This window comes from Chelonoidis abingdonii, chromosome 6 (genome assembly GCF_003597395.2).
Source record: "Chelonoidis abingdonii isolate Lonesome George chromosome 6, CheloAbing_2.0, whole genome shotgun sequence".
Lineage (NCBI taxonomy): Eukaryota > Metazoa > Chordata > Testudines > Testudinidae > Chelonoidis > Chelonoidis abingdonii.
Window position 1 is genome coordinate 92,055,503 of NC_133774.1, and position 20,832 is coordinate 92,076,334.

General features: G+C 41.5%; 2 protein-coding genes across 2 annotated transcripts in view; one reads left to right on the forward strand and one right to left on the reverse strand.

Moving 5' to 3' along the window:
- TUT7 (terminal uridylyl transferase 7) overlaps nucleotides 1-16,638 on the reverse strand; it is a 49,828-nt gene extending 33,190 nt beyond the window's left edge. Inside the window, exons 1-7 of the mRNA XM_075067495.1 lie at nucleotides 16,516-16,638; nucleotides 13,652-14,169; nucleotides 6,528-6,706; nucleotides 5,621-5,737; nucleotides 4,357-4,534; nucleotides 3,800-3,888; nucleotides 3,253-3,304 (exon numbers count right to left, since the gene is read on the reverse strand). Coding sequence (XP_074923596.1) covers nucleotides 3,253-3,304; nucleotides 3,800-3,888; nucleotides 4,357-4,534; nucleotides 5,621-5,737; nucleotides 6,528-6,706; nucleotides 13,652-14,138 — 1,102 coding nt within the window. The 5' untranslated portion in view covers nucleotides 14,139-14,169; nucleotides 16,516-16,638. The remainder of the gene's footprint in view (nucleotides 1-3,252; nucleotides 3,305-3,799; nucleotides 3,889-4,356; nucleotides 4,535-5,620; nucleotides 5,738-6,527; nucleotides 6,707-13,651; nucleotides 14,170-16,515) is intronic.
- A 15-nt stretch (nucleotides 16,639-16,653) lies between these two features.
- Nucleotides 16,654-20,832, forward strand: part of LOC116837970 (iron-sulfur cluster assembly 1 homolog, mitochondrial) — a 21,805-nt gene continuing 17,626 nt past the window's right edge. Inside the window, exon 1 of the mRNA XM_032802917.2 lies at nucleotides 16,654-16,841. Coding sequence (XP_032658808.1) covers nucleotides 16,761-16,841 — 81 coding nt within the window. The 5' untranslated portion in view covers nucleotides 16,654-16,760. The remainder of the gene's footprint in view (nucleotides 16,842-20,832) is intronic.

The following is a 20,832-nucleotide window of genomic DNA, read 5'->3' on the forward strand; positions in this document are numbered from 1 at the left end:
CGGGCGGTATCCCACAGTGCACCATTGTAACCGCTCTGGACAGCAATCTGAACTCAGATGCAGTGGCCAGGTAGACAGGAAAAGCCCCATGAACTTTTGAATTTCATTTACTGTTTGCCCAGCTTGGAGCTCTGATCAGGAGGGGTGGCAATGCAGTCCCAAATCCAAAAAGAACTCCAGCATGGACCATACGGGAGATACTGGATCTGATCGTTGTATGGGGAGACAAATCTGTTCTATCAAAGCTCCGTTACAGAAGACAAAATGCCAAAGCATTTGAAAAAAGTCTCCAGGCTATGATACAGAATCCACAGCACAGTGCTGTGTGACAAGTGTAACGGAAAGCCAAAGAATCAAATAGACGCTCATGGAGGGAGGGAGGGGGTACTGAGGTCTCCAGCTATCCCACAGTCCCCAGCAGTCTCCGAAAAGTATTTGCATTCTTGGCTGAGCTCCCAATGCCTGTAGAGTCAAACACATTGTCCGGGGTGGTTCAGGGTATAGCTCGTCAATTTACTCCCTTCCCCACCCCGTGAAAGAAAAGGGGAAAAAATCGTTTGTTGACTTTTTTCAATGTCCGTATGTCTACTGCATGCTGCTGGTAGACACGGTGCTGGGGCAATGAACAGCAGCATCCTCTCTCCTTCTTTCCCCAGTAGCAGACGGTACAGTGCAGTAGGACTGGTAACCGTCCTTGTCATCAGCCTGTGAGTGCTCCTGGCTGGCCTCAGGTGAGGTCGGCCGGGGGCACCTGGGTAAAAATAGGAATGACTCCTGGGCATTCCCAGTAGATGGTATAGAACGGCTAGTAACCGTCTTTGTCATAGCAACTGGGGGCTGAGCTCCATCAGCCCCCTCCCTTTCATGTGTAAAGAAAAGATTCTGTACTGCCTGGACTATCACAGCAGCGGGATGCTGGGTTCCTCTCCCCCCACCATTTAATGTCCTACCTGGACTATCATAGCAACTGGAGGCTGCCTCCCCCTCATTTTATCTCACTAACAAGTCACTGTTTCTTATTCCTGCATTCTTTATTACTTCATCACACAAATGGGGGGACACGCACTGGGTATCTGAGGGCGGTGGGGGAGGCAGGGAAGCAAAAGGTGGATTGTTGCTGGGGCACCCCCAGAATGGCATGTGCTCCATCATTTGCTGCGGGATCTGATATGGTAGGGCTTTTGTTCTAGTACACTTGCTTATTCTAGGGGATTGACTATTTTTAGATACCATAAAGGGAGGGATGACTCGGGGAATCATTCCCAGTTTTGTCATTTCCCCCGGCCGACCTCAGCCAGGGCCAGCCTCCTGACAGCGCATGAGCGTTTAGCCAACCGACTGATAACTGTCATTCGGCATCGCCAATGTCAGGCACACAGACAGTCAGAATATCTGATACCCATCTCTGCTATCTTGCAAGGCTTATGATGCTTCTGTGTCGGCACCTGCGTACCCGCGTTCTGTTTTCAACATCCCAGTAGACATACCGGTGACAGTAAAAAAAAAAAAGCTGAACAGACTCATGGTTGCATGCTATGGCGTCATGCCAGGGCATCCAGGGAAATAAGGGTGCACTGATTGTCTGCCGTTGCTTCACGGAGGAAGGAATGAGTGACGACAATTTACCCAGAATCACCCGCGACACTGTTTTTGCACCATCATGCATTGGGGTCTCAACCCAGAAATACAATGGGCGGGGGAGACTGCGGGAACTATGGGATAGCTACCCACAGTGCAACGATACGGAAATCGACGCTAGCCTCGGACCATGGAAACACACCACCGAACTAATGTGCTTAGTGCGGCTGCATGCACTCGACTTTATACAATCTGTTTTACAAAACCGGTTTATGTAAAATTGGAATAATCCCGTAGTGTAGACATACCCTCACACACACACACACACACACACGATAAAATAGAAAAGGAGCCACCCTCCCTATCTTTTTCCTTTGTGTATTTTCTATTTAGATTGTAAAGACCCCGTTTTCAGCTGGGTTCAACCCAGTTTTCACCAATGTGCATAAAATAGGAGTGGAATTTTTTTTTAGTACCTCAACATGCAGGTGATGAGTTTGCATATAAACATTCTATCTTGTGTATGAAACATCAGCACACCAAAACTATTTGTGCAGATGTGTGCACAAAATTGAATATACATGAAAGGAGGCTAGGATCTGAAAATAAGGCCTTAAGTACTTTGGGAGGAAGACTAGTCAGTCTTATTTCAGGTAAGAAGCACCATGCACACCTATGCTGCTAGGTAAACCATCCTCACAAGCTAGCCTGTGGAAAGAAGGGCAGCACAATTTGCTTTGAGTTTGATGGCATCCCCATTCCTGACGTGAATGAGTACACATAGTTGGAATTTCTACTACCAAAGGACATACTGGAGCTAGTATTTGAATGAAATACTAAGGAAACTAAATTCTTTAGATATTATGCAAGTGATGCATTTAGTATCTACAATTATCAATTGAGGGTAAGTCATTTGTTGGAATACACATGACAAGCTGAACAGCTTGTCTGACAGCATTAGTTATGTAGTGTTGTAGCCGTGTCAGTCCCAGGATATTAGAGAGACAAGGTAGGTGATGTAATATCTTTTATTGGACCAACTTCTCTTGATGAGAGACTCTAAGGTATGTAAAGGAGCACATCTTATACTAGGGAGATTCGCATTACATTATGGGCTAGCAGAGGAATATTACAATCAACCTCTGTTTCTGTGATACCATCAGCAGTGCTCACAGAAACAGCTTGAGGATCATTATAGAATGTTACGTCTTAGAGTGTTGTGGTACACAGAATTTTAGGCTACCACCATATAATTCTATCCACGGCACCACTCCTGCAAAGACTTAGGCACGTGCTTAACTTCATGCACTGTGTAGTCTCATTTACTTCGCATGCTTATGTCCCTGCAAGATCATTGACCAAGTAAATATAGCAACATAAAAACGCCAACTGTTTTCCCTAGCTGTGAAGACATTTTGGAATTCAATGTACATAATGCTCCCTCCTCCAATTATGTAAGCTTAATACCTTTACTCTTGTACCTGCCAATTTACTAGTGTATAAGAAGAATGAAATTATATATGGAGCCAGACTTACATTATTACGTAAAAATGAAGCAAGCATTTGATTTGATGCAGCTACTTAAAAAAAAGTTTTGCATTCAGAGAAGTATTGTGATAATGGCAAGGGATGGTTTTGAAATGAAACTGAAAGCAGTGAACAAGTATTTCTTACCACTGTTCTTCAGACTTTCTTGTACAAGTAAGAGAACATCTGGCTGAGCCATCTGTGAAATGGAGTCAAATAACAGAAGTTTATTAAAAATCCATAATTAAAAAATATTTTTCAAATATTTCAGTAGTTTAAATAATACTTTCATATTGAAAACACAGAGAAGGATCTTGTGTCTGGTGAAGGCTCACTGTGACACCTAAGGCAAGTCACAGTATCTATCGCTCAGTTTCCCCATCTATAAAATGGGTATAAATATCCTGATCTGCCTCACAGGGTTGCTGGGAGGTGAGTTTTAACTCATTAGTATTTGTAAAGTGTTTTGAGTTCATTGGACTGAAGATGCTATTAGCGCAGAGTAATACCACTACTAACACTACTTTAACAACAGATGAAGATGGTTTTAGTTAAGATACAGTTAATGATAGCTCCCCTTGGATCGATACATTTTTGTAAATACCACTTGGCACCTTTGTTATTACTTGCTTAAATGTTACTATAAAAGGCAATTAAGCCAATTTTACATCTATAAAAAAAACTGCTTACTTACATTGGCTGGAAACTGGACATCAATGTTTACGTCAGAAGTTTTGAAACCAAACCTGCTCCAGGAGGAGCCATACAGCCTTAGCGAGCAATCTGCAAAGAAAGGAATTTTTTTGAATTTACTCAACATCTTAATCCAAATCCTGGGTTGGAGTATAGCCACTTTGCAATGCCTTGCCAGCAGATTCTAGTCCTAGAACTGGTGGAGACAGCCATTAGAGGATCACCCCAATTCTGAGTATCTTTCAGTAGCACAACACTTACTATACTTTATCCCTACAGCTGGTGAAAGGATTGGGGCCACACCCATCAAGGCATGGCTTGGGCCTCCTCTAAGACCTTTTGATTCCCAGCCACTAAGTCAGTGGCAGTTGATGTAATTTAGAGCAACCTTCAGGCCAAAATGTTGGCACTACGTCACCAAGCAGAACATACTGACAAAATCAGATTATATTAGTGGCACAACTTGTCAAAATCTTAGAGATGAAGATAACTCTTGTGGAGAAAGATATTTTTTCTTTTTAGTATATTTGACAATCAAACCAAATGGCAGAATTATACCTGGCAATTGTTGGTGCAATAAATCTTCCATCGCTGTTTTAATTTTGAGTCTTTGTTCCAAATCCTCGTTATTTAAGCCAATCTCTTGCACTACGTTTTCAATGGCAACACCAATAGCTTGTATCTGGGAAGGTATTGGTGGAGGCAGGGCAGTCAGCAGTTCTTCTTCTTGCTTTTCCTTCAAGAACAACCATATTTTAACATATTTAAATTACTCTCTTCAATTGCTTTAATGAGGTAGGGGTGGGTACACACAAACTACCACCATGAACATTTCTGTCTGCCCATCTATATTATGGAGCTAGTAAGCAGTTTCAAACAGCTGATGTGTTAGGACACAATTAAGATCTAGAGAAACCAGGGTAGGTAGAAAGAATCATTGTATATCATCTATCTAGATAGAGTTAGAGACTACACAAGGTTTCAATAATTTACAAAAATCCATACACCTATATAAAAGGATAGAAAAATATTGCTCTCCTTATAAGGAGTGGTATGGGATAATGAAGTTGAAGACAAAAGGGAAACCCTGTACAAGCCTTTCAATTCCTTTTGTCTTCTGGGGCAAAGACGGGGAAGGGGGGCAGGAGCAGCAGGAGTTTCTTTCGGTAATAATAAAATGTCAAGTGCAGTTATGCTGACAATAGTTTTAAATAAATATAAATATAAACTGTTATTTTAATTATTGATATATATTCTCCAACACTGGAGTATTCAACAACCTTTTCATTTTATCTAGACTGTTTAGAAAATGGCAATTAAAATTTTTAAATTCATTCTTACCAACTCATTTTAAATCAAATATATTATAGCTGTCAGAACACCAGTAAATGACATATTAAGAAGAGAGCAGATACATTATACTATTACACAACTGATGAACAATAAATAAGGTTAAGTTGTTGGAGCTTTTTATTACAAAACTTTAGAAGTTATGACTTACACAATAATACTGAATTATCATTAAAAGGAGCTTTCATTTAATGTATAGTTATTAGGAGATATCAGTAGTATCCTAGAAGCAGTCCAGAGTTCACTGTATGCTGGAAAAAAGTCTCAAATTACATATATTTGTTGCTTTTACCAATGTCGATGGACATTGGTAGACATTATGTAGAGAAGCATTCTATATAACACTAGCAGAATATTAAGCATGGTAAGAACAAGGCAAGACTTCAGGGCTAACATAATTGCATCATCATTAGCAAGACAACAATACTTAAAAAATATAAAGCATGGATTTGTAAGAGTGTCATTAACTCACCTTTATGTTTTTTTTGTGCTTCTTCTCTTTAACGTGCTTATGAGCAAATGTCACTGACTCAATCAAAGCATCACACAATTTGCAAGTATATTTGGCTGTTGGGTAGTTTCGAGGACGCTAAAATTGAGATAATTTATTGACTAAGATACAGAAAGATGTTACCTTCATTTCACCCATCTGCCAAGTCCAAAAATACACCCTCCCTCTTTCCTAGCCCTAGGATTGCCACCTTTATAATTGCTGGTAACCAGACCCCTGAGGCCTAGGACCTGCTCCACCTCTTCCCCTAGGCCCACCCCCTTCTCTGCCTCTGCTCCCCCAGTCCCTATCAGCATCGCTGGCTCCTCTCCTCTCCTCCCCATCACTTGCTGGATTGTCTCCAGGAACCTGACATCAGGTAGGAGGTGGCCCCAGCTGAGCAGAGGCTAGCATGACCTGGCACCTCCCCCCACTCCGCGGTAACTGAACTTTTGGTTTGGGTGCCATTTAGGGTTGCCAGGTCCCCTTTTTGACCAGACTTCCTGGTCGAAAATCAGGCACCTAGCAACCCTAAATGGCACCCGGACACAGACACCAAAAAACAGACTGTCTGGGTACAACCTGGATGAGTGGCAACCCTACCGAACCCCATTCTTAGGGCCAACCTATTTGAAATTCACATAGATACTTGGAAATTCAAATACTAAATGTAGTCAAAAACAAAGGTATATTAATTCTTTTTATTCATTTCCAGCAACTGAAAACCCAATTTGTTAAAATTTTATGGATTGGATCACTAACAGACCCTTTAGCTTAATAAAGTGGAATTCTTCAGTAAAAGGGCAAGCCTTTGATCTTCAATTCACAGATTAAAACCTTTATGTGATAAAATATGCAAATACCGTATATACAAAGAGAGCGTTGTCACCTTCTTTAGTCTGTAAATGCAGTCTCTCTTTAATCGCTCTTCAGCCTGCTGCAACCCTAGTAGTTCCTTCACTGACAGCATTGACTCATCTATAACCAGGCCTTCCACATAGTCATCTTGATCATACTCCTCTTTTTCTGTCCTTCTTGATCTCCTTGGTTTCCTATGTTTCTTCATTTCTTAAAGAGTTATCAGAACAAATATACTGTAACATCATTTCAGGGCACACAACAGAATGGAGAGTTAAATTAATGCACTAAAAAAAGGCAAACAAGATTATCTATTTGTCACACTTTTTCCTTTTCTCTCCTGTGCAAGTCATCTTCTCTGACAACTGCAATACCTCCCACTCCCCGGTGGTGCATATTCATACTATATCCTAAGGTATGTTTGTTTTGACTTTTACCGGCTATTGGAGAATGACCTCTGAAGTATCAACCAACAGTCTGACCCACAAAAAGTCAGTAACGCTATTTAGAAATTCTTGTTTGATCACCACTGGTTAACGCTAATTGCAGCAGGTTCTGTGGTCAGTTTAAGACTCTCAAGTTCTAAGGGATTAAGATGAGATGACATGCTATCCCTACAGAATTACTGACACTGGATGAAACCCCACTTCTGAACCTGAATATTTTAATATAGGAATTTTGATACTTCGGTATTCTGAAGTACCTAAGAAAATGACATGACTATACCTAAATTATACCCAGGCAGTAAATAGTGCACGCGTCATGTCATAGGCAGCTACAGAAGTATATGGACATTTTATTGAATCATGTATATAAGACACAGTGCAGATTTCCCCCCAAAAGTCCCTTTTCTTACTCCCATGTAAAGTATAGCCCTAATGTCAAGATACTATAGCAACATTATTTGTTTTATACCCAGAAATGAAAGCTGATTGTTCTTGTGGTGTGACCCATTCTTCAACTGTACCAGTATATCGGCTATGATTATCTAGAGACAATTAAAATAGCAAATTAAAATCAAGACAGTGATCCTTTTTAGCAGCTCGGAAAATGGAAGCAAAGCCCCTTTTTCACCTCCACAAAGTAATCCACTTGTGTAAAAATGGATGTACTTATCTAAATACAATGAAGCCTTGCAAAATAGACAGTATGATAAATCTGTTGTGTTTACAGCTAAGCTTGTGGCAGAAGTCTAGGTGTAAATATGCTATCTATGCTTTGCGAACAGCTTTATCAGCATTTTTGCAACAGTAGTTACTGGGTCCAAAGTGTACAAATACAAAACACAAGTGATCTTTGGCTCCAGCAGGAATGAGTAAGTACCGCCCAGATTTTCAAATGAGAGCCTGGATTACAGCTCACCTCTAGTTTAGGCACCTAAATAAAGTTGCCGGAACAATGGGCTCTTCCAAGTGCTTTTGAAAATCTTTCTTACTCTGAAATCCTTCCACCGGCATCAGATTTTTTTCTGTATTGATTTTTAGATGCCAACTCCAACAAGCAGAAAGAGAATTCATGCTCTGATATTTAAGAAGGTTGCCCTTGAACCCCGTATCTTTCAAGAGGCACTGTCAACTTTCGTATTCTACTTTTTTAAAAATTAACGATGCTATAAAGAACCCCTAAAATTACTAGGGGTGAAAAAATTGGGATTTTTTTTTTCAATTTATTTGGGCATTTGATAGCACTTTGTCGAGCTATCTTCCCATTTGTGTAGGCCATCCCCAGCAAGAGGAAAAATTAAAACAAACCCAAACGTTTGATTGTGAAACCACAAAAATGGCAGGGAGAGTCAGCATATATAGCATCTCAAACTACTTTTAACTGAAACAATGCAAATGAGATTTCAAGGTGATGAAAGGAATACCATATCAGCTTCTGTCTAGCAGTTGTCTTCTGCTTTTTAACTCCTGAAATTGAAAAAAATGCCTGTCTCTGTCCTCTGCAATTCCATCTCTCCCCAATAACTTCAGTCTTCCTTCAGTCCATTGCAATAGCTGGGAAAGACAAGTCTCTAGTATTTTACTCATCTCTCAACTTTTTTTTTAAAAAAAAGATATTCCTCCTAAGTGAATAAATCCAGTGCCTGCATCTGCTGTTCATAGCTTTCCTCCAACAGCAGTATAAAAACACTCATTTCCCAGCTGCTCATTGACAAATTAGCCCAATGGCTAAGGATATGTCTATGCAGCATTTTGGATCAAGGAAAAGTGAATCTCTCAGCTCACGTTGACAATCTTGGGCTAGCAGGACTCACACTAGCATTCTAAAAACTACCTGTGTTAGACAGCATTTTGAAGTTGTGGCTCTGGCTGGAGCTTGGGCTCTGAAACCCACCCTGCTCCTTAAGCTTCAGAGCCTGTGAATTCAACAGCAGCTTAGCGGCCACCTTTCCTCTCTTTCCTCTCAAGAAAACAAGCCAGTAGCTCTCTAGCTTCATTCAGTCCACTCACCTGGTCAAAATATCTATTCATTCAGTTCAAGGGAGTTTTCAAACTCTGACTCTCAAGGTTCTGACAGACAGTCATGAAACTGATCACAGCCTTGTTAGTGTCACTCTTCTATAGCTTGGTAAAGCTACCAGCAACAGAGCCCTGTACCTGCAAACTCAGGAAGATAATACTGCATCTGTTTACATCCTGGGCTAAAAACTTTTTTAAAAACTTAAAATCCTGGAGAAAGTGATGGGAGAGGGGCCAGAAGACTTTTACACACTCCTAAAGAGGATGTGAATCACAGTTTGAAAATAAACAATAGTTCCAGCTACTCTAAGAATTCATTAATGCGAGATTTGTTTAGAAGCCTCTCAACAGCCAATAAATAAGTCAAAACTTGGAAAAATCTAACCACCCTCATGCCAGTAGCAAGTAGGAAATATTCCTAGGAAGCAGGAGGTCTAAACCATCAGTTTCTGCTCAACTTTAAAACAACAAAATCTTAAGTTTCTAATCTTTTTGGGAGTCCTGCTTTATCACCATGTATGTAGCTTCAATGCCACTGTTCAGAATCCTGGCAGCAGTGTAACTGACAAGAATAATGTAAATTTCACTCAGCTGCCATTTAGAGAAAGCTATGACCAGAGACTGCAAGTATAACTCAGCACCCAAAAGCAGACCTGCACAACCCACCATTCTTGCAGCAGACAAGAGGCTGGAGTAAGGCTAGAGGAGCAGAGACCCGATCTCCATATAGCTGCAACAAGGCTGGGCAGAGTATGCGTTTTCTCCCTACCAGCAGCAGGCTAGTGATGTGTCCTTCAAATTCATCTGGTACCTACCAGCTAGAAGCTGATACTAAAAGAGAATGAGCAAGCAGGGTCTAGGCTCAGACAATACTCTGATAGAAGTCCTAGTAGCAAAAAGGTAGAGAACGAAGTCTAATTGACTTTTCCCCACTTTGACTTACTCAGTGTCACCCCTTCCCTGTCATTCTTTCATACTGACTCTCTAGCTAATGGCAGTAAAACATTTCAGCTCTGCAATAGTCCTGTCGTTATGCTCTTACAGAACTCTCCCTCTCCATGATCAATATAAATGCTCTGATTAATAAAATTTGGAAATCAAATAAGTGACAATGCATGGAATTCTGCTGCTCATCAGATGTTAATACTAAATTTTGTGAGCACTGAAATAGCTGTTTATAAAACAAAATGCAAAGTGAGTAAAAACTCCTATCATTACTTGATAGCTATAATATTAGTTGAGACCAAATAAATGGTAGACTAAGTATTTAAACAGAGCATAAAAAGCAACTCATCCTATGTCTTCACTGTATTATCTTTCCTTTAGTTCTTAAAAGTGAAACAAGAAAGCTTACATCACCACATCTCTCACAGTCTGAATATTCTATCCTCTTATCACTTGGTCTGAAATGACTACTTAATGGATAGAAACTCTAATACAGTGAGTTCATCTGCATACTCCCACTTATCCAGTATATTTAAATTTGCATACTCATTCAGTATCTATGAAGTACAAGAGGAGACACAAATATAAGCTATGAATTTCCATAAGAGGCCACCAAAAGGCTAAAGATACATCTACAATGCAAAAAAAAAAAAATCCAGCAAGTCACAAAGCCCAGGGCAACTGACACAAACTCACACTATGGGGCTAAAAAGAGCAGTGTAGATGTTCTTGCTTGGCCTGGAACCCAGGTTCTGTGATCCACCGCCTTGCTTGGTTTCAGTGCCCAGGTTCCAGCCTGAATGGAAAAATCTACACTGCTATTTTTAGCCCCGTAGCAACAGCTTGGGTCAATTGAACTGGGCTCTGAGACTTGCTGCCGCAGGGCTTCTTTGGCTGTACAGACATACCCTTAGTGCCCTAGATTAAGCTTCAATCTTGAAACCTGGTTCACTTATTCATTATGGGTTGCCATCAGTTCAGTTCTGCTTAGCCAACCGCAATGAGGCAAACAACAGCCCCTCTAGTAAAAGACAGACACAGTGCTTGAGAAGCTACCAGATGGAACATGGGAGCCAGAGGTTCCATGGCAGTTGACTGAGTGAAGGAGTTGAAGAGATGGGGAGATGTAATAAAAACTCATTAAGGACAACCAAGGGCTGGTCTATGCTGGAAACTTAGATCGGAGTAGCTATGTCTCTCAGGAGTGTGAAAAATCCATACCCCTGGGAGATGTGGCTATGCTGATCTAACCCCTGGAGTAGACAACAGTAGGTCAACGGAAGAATTCTTCTCTTGATCTAGCTTCTGCTTCCCAGGGAGGTGGATTAACAACAGAGATGTGAGAACCCCTTTCATCGCTGCAGCAAATGTCTACACTGAAGTGCTGTAGCTTTGCCACTGCCATATTTAAAGCTTTCATACAGGAAACAATTTGACACAGATAACTTATGCCAGCGGTTTTCAAACTTTTTATATTGGTGACCCCTTTCACACAGCAAGCCTCTGACTGTGATCCCTCCCTATAAATTAAAAATGGGGGCTTGGGGAGGTCAGCCCCACCGAGCTGACAGCTCATGACTCCCTTGTAACCACCTTGCGACACCCAGTGGGGTCACAACCCCCAGTTTGAGAACCCCTGACATGCATTTGTTTTATGGTATAAGTATTATTTTTCTTGAAATATTTGGAAGACAGTTTCAGTAAAAGGATAGAAGACAAATATCCGATTTAAATGAAAAAAACAAAAATACCATCCCTTCTCCCTCCCACACACAACCTCAACAACTCAAAGAATTCTCTTTTGAATTTTTCTGTAGCAATGTTCCTAATCAGCCTGGTAAATGTCAAATGGCCTTTACTTCTTCACTTCTCATTTTCTTCCATATTTTCATCTCTTTAGTTCTTCCATTACTGTTCCATTTCTCTCTTACTAGCACCTCATTAAACCCTCTCAATATCTGTATTCGTTATCTTTCATCTTGCTTATACTGAAGTAGTAAGTGAGGATATGAGAGAGGTCTATAAAGCCATGAATCGTGTGAAGAAAGTGAATTAGGAAGTCTTATTTACCCCTTCACATACCCCAAGAACTAGAAGTCACACGATGAAAATAAGGCAGCAGGTTTAAAACAACCATAAGGAAGTATTTCTTCTCACAACGCAGTCAACCTGTGGAACTCATCAGAGGACGTTGCGAAAGGCAAGAGTATAATTGGGTTCCAAAAAGAATTAGGTAGGTTTAGGAAGAATAGGTCCATCAATGGCCATTAGCGAAAATGGTCAGGGACACAACTCCAGGCTCCGGGTGTCCATAAACATCTCACTGCCAGAAGTTGGAACTGGAGGATAGGGGATGGATCGCTCAGTAATAGCCCTGCTCTGTTCATTCCCTCTGTAGCACCTGGTTACCGGCCACTTGTTGGAAGACAGGATCCTGGGCTAGACAGACCATTTGTTTAACCCAATATGGCCACTCTTACGTTCTAATATTGCCAGTCACCTCATTTATATCTCCAGAGACAAAATGCTATCATATACCAATTTAACAAAATTCCCCTTTCATCAAGCTATTCTAATTCTCACTCACTAGCACTGCGCAAAGGCACTGCAAATCTTCACATCAAGGAAATTTAACAAAAGACAACATCTAGATAGCAGTCATCAGCATAGTTAAACTTTACAAGGTTTAGCATAAGGAAAAAAACAAATACACTCCTTAGAATAGCTCAGTGGTTTCAGCACTGGCCTGTTAAACCCAGGGTTGAGAGTTCAATCCTTGAGTAGGCCATTTAGAAAACTGGGGTAAAAATCTGTCTGGGAATTGGTCCTGCTTTGAGCAACGGGTTGGATTAGATAACCTTCTGAGCTCCCTTCCGATTCTATGATTTTTGGGCCAGGGAGAGGCAGCAGGGGAAGAACAGAGACAAGTGAGTCTTTTTAAAAAACTAAAACCTTTCTAAACATGTAGTTTACAGTGTCTCACCATCCAATTTAGTGCTTCTCTACTTGAGGGTCACTACGCTATCAGGATAACACTTTATGCCAAGATTGGTGAATATGTCTCTAAAGTGTTGATCTTATTCTTCTCTCCTGTTAGCGGAAAAGTTCTTATTCAAATCAGAATAAGCCCCTCCCCCCATGACACCTTCCTATTTTGCACAATAGTGTAAGGCTTTTATAGTTTTATTTTAAAGTTACAGATTGAAACGTGTATAGAAGTTACCTGCATAAGAAGATAACATATTAAGTTAGCTATTTTCCATGTTGTCTTAGTCCCACTTCCTTTTCACTTTTTTTAGCTAATTTACTGAACAAGTTTACCATATGGCCTTGCAGCAAGTAATGTCAATCACTTGTGCAACTTCTTCAACAACAACTATAAATTGGAGAGATTTATATCAAGCTGTATCTTGGAAAAAAGCAGAATATTAAAGTTGCAGACTGGGACATCACACTTGTTGTTATATACTTGTCTAAAGTTTATAAAGTAATTCACCTCCCAAACCAACAAGATGGTTTCATAGTATGACCAGTTTATAAAAACCATCTTTGTATCATATATTGCAACAATATTGCTTAAAATGCTACCACTGAGTACAGTCATACTTTGCAAGATAGACGTGCTAAGGAACAGAAATCATTTTATTTAGTTTTTTGCATTAACAGTGAACCTTAAAGTTGTACTTTCCAGACATGCACACAGTAATCCATTTTACTTTAAAACTTTGTAAAAAAATGTGTTCATTACCAAAGTTTCCTTTCTGTGTGTCTGACATTTCTTCATTTAAGTCTTTCTGAAGCTGTCTTCTGACATTTCTGCTTCCTGCACCTTCAACCTCATGAAAAGAGTCTTTTCTTGTCCTGTTAATCACAGGAATCCGAATTGTAGATTTGTACTCTCTCGAGCTGTCTGAATTGCCACGATGGTCATCGGATATCCACTTCTTAATCTGGTCTTTTTGGGTATCATTTATCCTAACCCCTTGGTTGTGACCCATGTTTTTAAAAGAATTTGAACTACTCAGAATACTATGTGGTCCTTTTCTGGGAGTGTTTCCACAGTGACCTTGTGTTCCCTTTTTCTTCTGAAAGCCCATATCTATTTTTTTGCCATGTCTGTAATCCTTCATGGGGTGGTAATCATGTTGTAAAGGGTTCCTCTTCAATTCTTCTTCCTCTAAAACTCCCCTCTCCTTTGTTCTTTTGGCAAAGCAAGGTTTTGCAGCATCTCCCATTGTAATTGATTTTCAATATAATAAATTGCACCTGGAAAAAAAAATAATTTTAAATAATCAATTGTTTAACAACAGATTAAAGAGGAATAAAAACCTAACAGGTTCAGGAAATGAGTAACTCGTGGTTTTCCTCAGTACACCTTGCACACCATATAAAGACTAGAGCTGAGAAATTTCTTTCCCCCTGCAAGTAGTAAATTTGTCAAAATATGAATTTATCAGGGCATCAAAACTATTTGCAAATATGGTAAGTAGTTTTAACTAAAAAAGATTTTTTTGACATGATGACACATTTTATTTCAGCATTCATTTTAGAACAAAATGTTTTTTTTTCAAATTAGCAATCAAAACTTTTTTGTTTTGACCTATCCATTTCCCACATCACCACCCCTTTGCTTTTGGTGATAAATCCACAAATAAGATCTATATCACTAAATGTCAAGCATTTGCATTTTCTTTTTACTGTATTTCTTTATTCTGTATCAGAGCAATACTACTAAGTTAATTTGAAACTGAACTTTGCCTGCCATCATCACCCCTCCTTCCCCTACCCCCCGGAAGCTGTAACTCAAATTTAAGACAACACTTTGAAGGGCTAAACCCAGACATGAGTAAACAAAACATGTCACCCATCTGAAAGCTATTAGATTTAGATATAGCAGCACATATGTAGAGGAAGAAAAGGCTAGATGTACAAAGGTATATATAGACACCTAAAAGATGCAGACAGGCACTTTTGAAAAATCCAATGAGGCACCTAACGTTATGTCTACATTGCAATAAAAAAAAATCCTGCGGCACTAACTCACAGAACCTAGCTCAGCTAAGTCAGGCTTGCAGAGTTTAGGCTGCAGGGCTATACATTTCAGTACAGATGTCCAGGCTGGAACCTGAGCTCTGAGGCCCCTCCTCCCGCTTGTGTACACTGCAATTTCAGACCCTTGCAGGCTGAGCTGCAACAGCAGCTGTGGGTCTTCTATCACACTGCAGATGTACCCTGAGTTAGCTTCTTAATTGGGACTTCAGTAACTAACCTGCTGAAGTGCTTTCATAAATCCTACTAGGCCCTACACCTGCATCGTTGGGTACCTAAGTACCTGTGTACATCCAACACAAAGTTTTGAATTCTCTCATATTTTATGAAATTTTATATAAATAAAATAGGTTATTTTCAAATGAAGTGGTCTAAACCACACAGATGTTGCACTTAAAATTAAGACATAATAAATTAGGTGACTACCTAGATGGGTGTACTGGTACTAAATCCGTGATTACACAGTGTTGTAGTGCTAGGGTGACCAGACAGCAAGTGTGAAAAATTTGGACGGGGGTGGGGGATAATAGGCATCTATATAACACTAAGCCCCAAATATCGGGACTGCCCCTATAAAATCAGGACATCTGGTCACCCTATGTGGCACTCCACAACTGACCCAGGCTACTGGCTAAAGAGCAGCAAAGAGTCCTGTGGCATCTTATAGACTAACAGATATATTGGAGCATGAGCTTTCATGGGTCCCATGTGTCTGACAAAGTGGGTATTCACCCACAAAAGCTTATGCTCCAATACTTCTGTTAGTCTATAAGGTGCCACAGGACTCTTTGTTGCTTTTCACAGATCCAGACTAACACGGCTACTGTTCTGATACTTGGGTAAAGGAGAGTTTTACACCCTTCAAAATAACTTTCCACACACTCCACAGATTAACAAAGAATCAGCTATGCAAGTATATATTAGTAACAGGTTTCAGAGTAGCTCCGTGTTAGTCTGTATTCTATCATCTAGCAACATGTTTTATAATAGCCCCAGAAAAACCCAAATACACACCCAGCACCCAGGGGAGATTATGAAATGCACCACACGCAGGGAGGACGCTCAGCGTTAAAGTACAGGAGGAATTTGCCCCACAGTAGCACGAATCACGAGGCTGAGCTGTCAAGCCGCTGCTGCCTTCCTAGCAGGGTGCGCCCGCGCTTGGGTTGACTCTCCACCCTCCCACCCCCGCAGGACCTGACGGGCTCCAGCAAGGACGGGGGACACGCCAGCCCCGCGCTGCGAACAGCCGACCCCGCGAGGCCGCCTAGCGGGCGGCGCGAGGGGCCGCGAGCCGGGCCCCGCAGCGCACAACTACCGCCCGCTGGGGTCGAGCGGCCGGGCCAGCAGCGGGGGGCGAGGAGCTGGCAGGAACTCAGGGGCCCGGCCCGGGGTTCCCCGTGCAGCGCCAGGAGCCGCGGGGCAGCGAGACGGGACGGGCCGCAGGCTGCGGCGGGGTGGGGGGGAAGCTGCTCCGCGGTCACCGCGGGGAGGGGGGTCAGGCGCGCGCGCCCTGGAGCCCCAAAGCCGCGGAGGGGCCGCGGCCCCGAGCACGACACTCACCCTCAGCTCTTCCGGTTATTGCTCCCTCTTCATTGTGCCGACTCGAGGCGGAAGCGCCTGAAGTCCCGCACGAGCCCGTCCGGGCAGCGCTTCCGGAAACGCTCCCCTCTTCCGTCATCACGCACCTCAACCTGCCTGGCGCGCAGCGATGACGTCACATTCCGGCCGCCATGACACTGGAGGCAAAGTAGAACGCACTGCCCCGTGCCCATGGACAACGGGAGAGGACGGGGCTGAGGGGCGGAATGGCCTCCTCGGTGGTCAGAGCCACGGTCCGAGCCGTGAGCAAGAGGAAGATACAGGCCACCCGGGCCGCCCTTACTCTGGTGAGTATCGCGGGGGGTCGCGCGGTGCCCGCGGCGGCTGTTAACCCCAGGCCCAGGTCCGTGCGGCCGCGGGGCGGCGGTGAGCGGGGCCGGTGCCCGGCGGGGTGTGGGGCGCGTCTCCGGCCGATGGCTGCCCGGCCCCTGCCGTGGTGAAGAGCGGCGCCATGGCCTGTACTGAGCAGCAGTCTGGTTTACATGGGGCACTTAACGTTAAGGGTACTTTCCTTATGCTGTGTGCGACTAAAGCCCCCATTGAATTGCTTGTAATGTGTTTGCGTATGTACATTCAGGTGTATACAAAGGTAAGATTTATGCTTATGACCGCCAGTTGCTTTTTTTCTTTTGATGCCGTGTCAGAATAGATCTCTACGGCGTGTTCTCATCTAAAAATGCAAGAAATAAGGCTCAGAGAAGGGCAATGAAATGAGCAGGCGCACTTGTGAATGAGGGGTTCTGATACAAGGAGTGCTTTCTTTAGAAAAGACAATAGTAAGAAGATCAATGATAGAAATGAAAGAGAGGCCTACTTAGATGTTCATATATATCCTTTCCTCCACCATATACACTTAGAGTGGCACTTGATGTATTAAAAAAAAAAAAAAGCAAAGTTAGGACCTAATTCTGCCCTCCATTGCCCAATCTCTTTCTCTCTCGTGCATGGCATCTGCAGAGCAACGTTCTGTTAATACAATTGTAGGTTCATCAGCCATTTCACGGCCTCCTCGTAAGTGAAAGATGACGACCTTCACACTGTCATCAAACCAGCGCTGAACTTTGACTGTCGACCTCCCAGTCAAAAGAGCAACAAAATAAGTACACAGGAAAAAAAGTATTCATTCTAAAACAGGGGTTGTATGCAGATAACTGAGTGTAGAAGTTGGCCTTCAAAATCAACAAAAGGAGTATGATTATTAAATGACATGCTTAACTTATAGAACTCACATGCTACAGGCAATTATTGAGGATACCTGATCAGTAAGACTTAAAATTGGACATTTGTGAATTAAAGGGAGAAAGTATATTAACATCTGAAGTGTTGCATCTCCAAAAATAAAGAAATACAAAATTAGTAGGGCTGGCAAGCAATTAAAAACATTAATCATGATTAATCACATGATTTAAAAAAATCTCGATTAATTGCGCAATTAATTGCACTGTTAATAATAGAGTCCCATCTATTTAAATATTTTGGATGTTTTCTACATCTTCAAATATATTGATTTCAATTACAACACAGAACACAAAGTGTACAGTGCTCACTTTATATTTTTTATTACTTGATATTTGCACTATAAAAACAAAAGAAATATTATTTTTCAATTTAGCTCATACAGGTACTGTACTACAATCTCTTTATCATTAAAGTTGAACTTACAAATGTAGAATTATGTACAAAAAAAAACTGCATTAAAAAATAAAACAATGTAAAACTTTAAAGCCTACAAGTTCACTCAGTCCTGTTTCAGTCAATGGCTCAGACAAAGAAGTTTGTTTACATTTACAGGAGATAATACTGCCCACTTCCTGTTTACAATGGCACCTGAAAGTGAGAACAGGTGTTCACATGGCACTGTTTTAGCCGGTGTCGCAATGTGCCAGATATCTTAAAGATTCATATGTCCCTTCATTCTTCAACCATCATTCCAAAAGACATGCATCCATGCTAACGAGGGGTTCTGCTCAATAACCATCCAAAGTACTACAGAACTACACGTTTCACTTTCATCATCTGAGTCAGATGTCAGCTGCAGACAGTTGATTTTCTTTTTTGGTGGTTTTCATTCTGTAGTTTCCACACCTCATCTCTCTCAGATTTTGGAAGGCATTTCAGGTTCTTGGGTCAAGTGCTGTAGCTATCTTTAAAAATCTCACAATGGTATCTTCTTTGCATTTTGTCAAATCTGCAGTGAAAGGGTTCTTAAAATAAACATGTGCTGAGTCATCATCTGAAACACCTATAACATGAAATATGTAGCACAATGCGGGTAAAACAGAGCAGGAGACATACTATTCTCCCCAAAGAAGTTCAGTCACAAATTTAATTAATGGACTATTTTTTTAATGAGCGTCATCCGCATGGAAGCATGTCCTCTGGAATGGTGGCCAAAGCATGAAGGAGCATATGAATGTTTAGCATATCTGGCATGTAAATACCTTGCAATGATGGCTACACAGTGCCATATGAATGCCTGTTCTCACTTTCAGGTGACATTTTAAATAAGAAGCAGGCAGTATTATCTCCTGTAAATGTAAACAAACTTGTTTGTCTTAGAGATTGGCTGAACAAAAAGTAGGACTGAGTGGGACTTGTAGGCTCTAAAGTTTTACGTTTTGTTTTTGAGTGCAGTTACGTAACAAAAACAAAAATCTACATTTGTAAGCTGCACTTTCACAATAAAGAAATTGCATTATGGAATTGTATGAGGTGCATTGAAAAATACCCTTGTTTCTCATTTTACAGTACAAATATTTGTAATAAAAATAATAAGTGAGCACTGGACACTTCTGTATTCTGTGTTGTAATTGAAATCAATATATTCAAAAACGTAGAAGAACCATCCAAAAACATTTAATAAATTTCAATTGGTATTTTATTGTTTAACAGTGTGATTAAAACTGTGATTAATTGTGATACTTTTTTTATTGCAATTTAATTTTTTTTTAGTGAATCGCATGAATTAATTCTGATTAATCAACAGTCCTAAAAATTAGAGTTTACAGAAAGAGGAGGTGAGATACAAGTGCTTTCGAAAACATAACTTTGAATTGCCTGATGTTTTTTCATGTTAAATTTCAACTATGAGAGTGAGAAGGCAGGTGAGGTAAAAAAAAAAATTTTTTTTAATTGGATTAACTTCAGTTGGTGGAACATACAAACTTTTGAGCTGCACAGAGCTCTTTGGGTCTGGGGAAGGAAATCAGTGTGTCTGACCTAAATTCAAGTTGGGATAGATTGGTAAACTTTATGGCAGAACACAAGAGGCATTTAAAGTGGTCATTTGAGGGTTAGTTTGGTATGCATAACGGATTTGAAGTGGGCAGTTACAGTTGAGTAGGCGGGGAGGAGGGTGTTACAAACTGTTGTAAAGAGCCATAAAACCAATGTCCATGTTGAATCCATTGTTTTTGATGTCTAGCAGAGTAATGAATTGAAGTTCCCAGGCTTGCCTTTTGAAGATGTTCTGCAGATTTCCTTTGTGGACAGATATTGAAAGTGAAAAGTGTTTACCCGTGAGTGATAGAGTTTTTGGTCTTTTATAATTTTTCTATGCAAGTTTCATTTGAGAGCATAGTGATTATCTGGTTTCTCCCAAGTTGTTGGGGCATTTGATGTGTACACCACATTGTGATAAACGTGTGTAGTTCCACGATCTTGAAAGGTGTGTTTGGGGGAGGAGAAATGTCTGCAAGTTTTGCATCTGTTGTTGTGGTAAGTTCTTGTTCCACTTTGAGTTGGTGTATCCTGGTCTGTGGGGAGCTTGCTTTGGATACCCAGCTTGGTGAGGCCTGGGGGCTGTTTGAAGGCTAAGGCCTTGTCTACACTTGCAAGTTGCAGCGCTGGTGAGGGGGTTACAGCGCTGCAACTTAGCAGGTGTCTACACTTAAAAGCTCAGCCAGCGCTGCAACTCCCTGTTTGCAGCGCTGGCTGTACACCTGGTTCATCAAGCAAATCCTAAGCACTCGGGCTCCATTTCTTACTGAAATCACACGCTGCGAACACAATGGCACCAAAGGCTGAAAAGGGAGCGATGCACCACGGGTCGTTGGAACAGGAAGCGAATGACCCGCACCCTTTCCGTTCCCTTCCCACACCCCAGCGCATTTCATCAAGCAACATCCTAAGCAGCTCGGGCTCCATTTCTTACTGAAATCACACGCTGCGAACACAGATGGCACCAAAGGCTGAAAAGGGAAGCGATGCACACGGGTCGTTGGAACAGGAAGCGAATGACCCGCACCCTTTCCGTTCCCTTCCCACACCCCAGCGCAT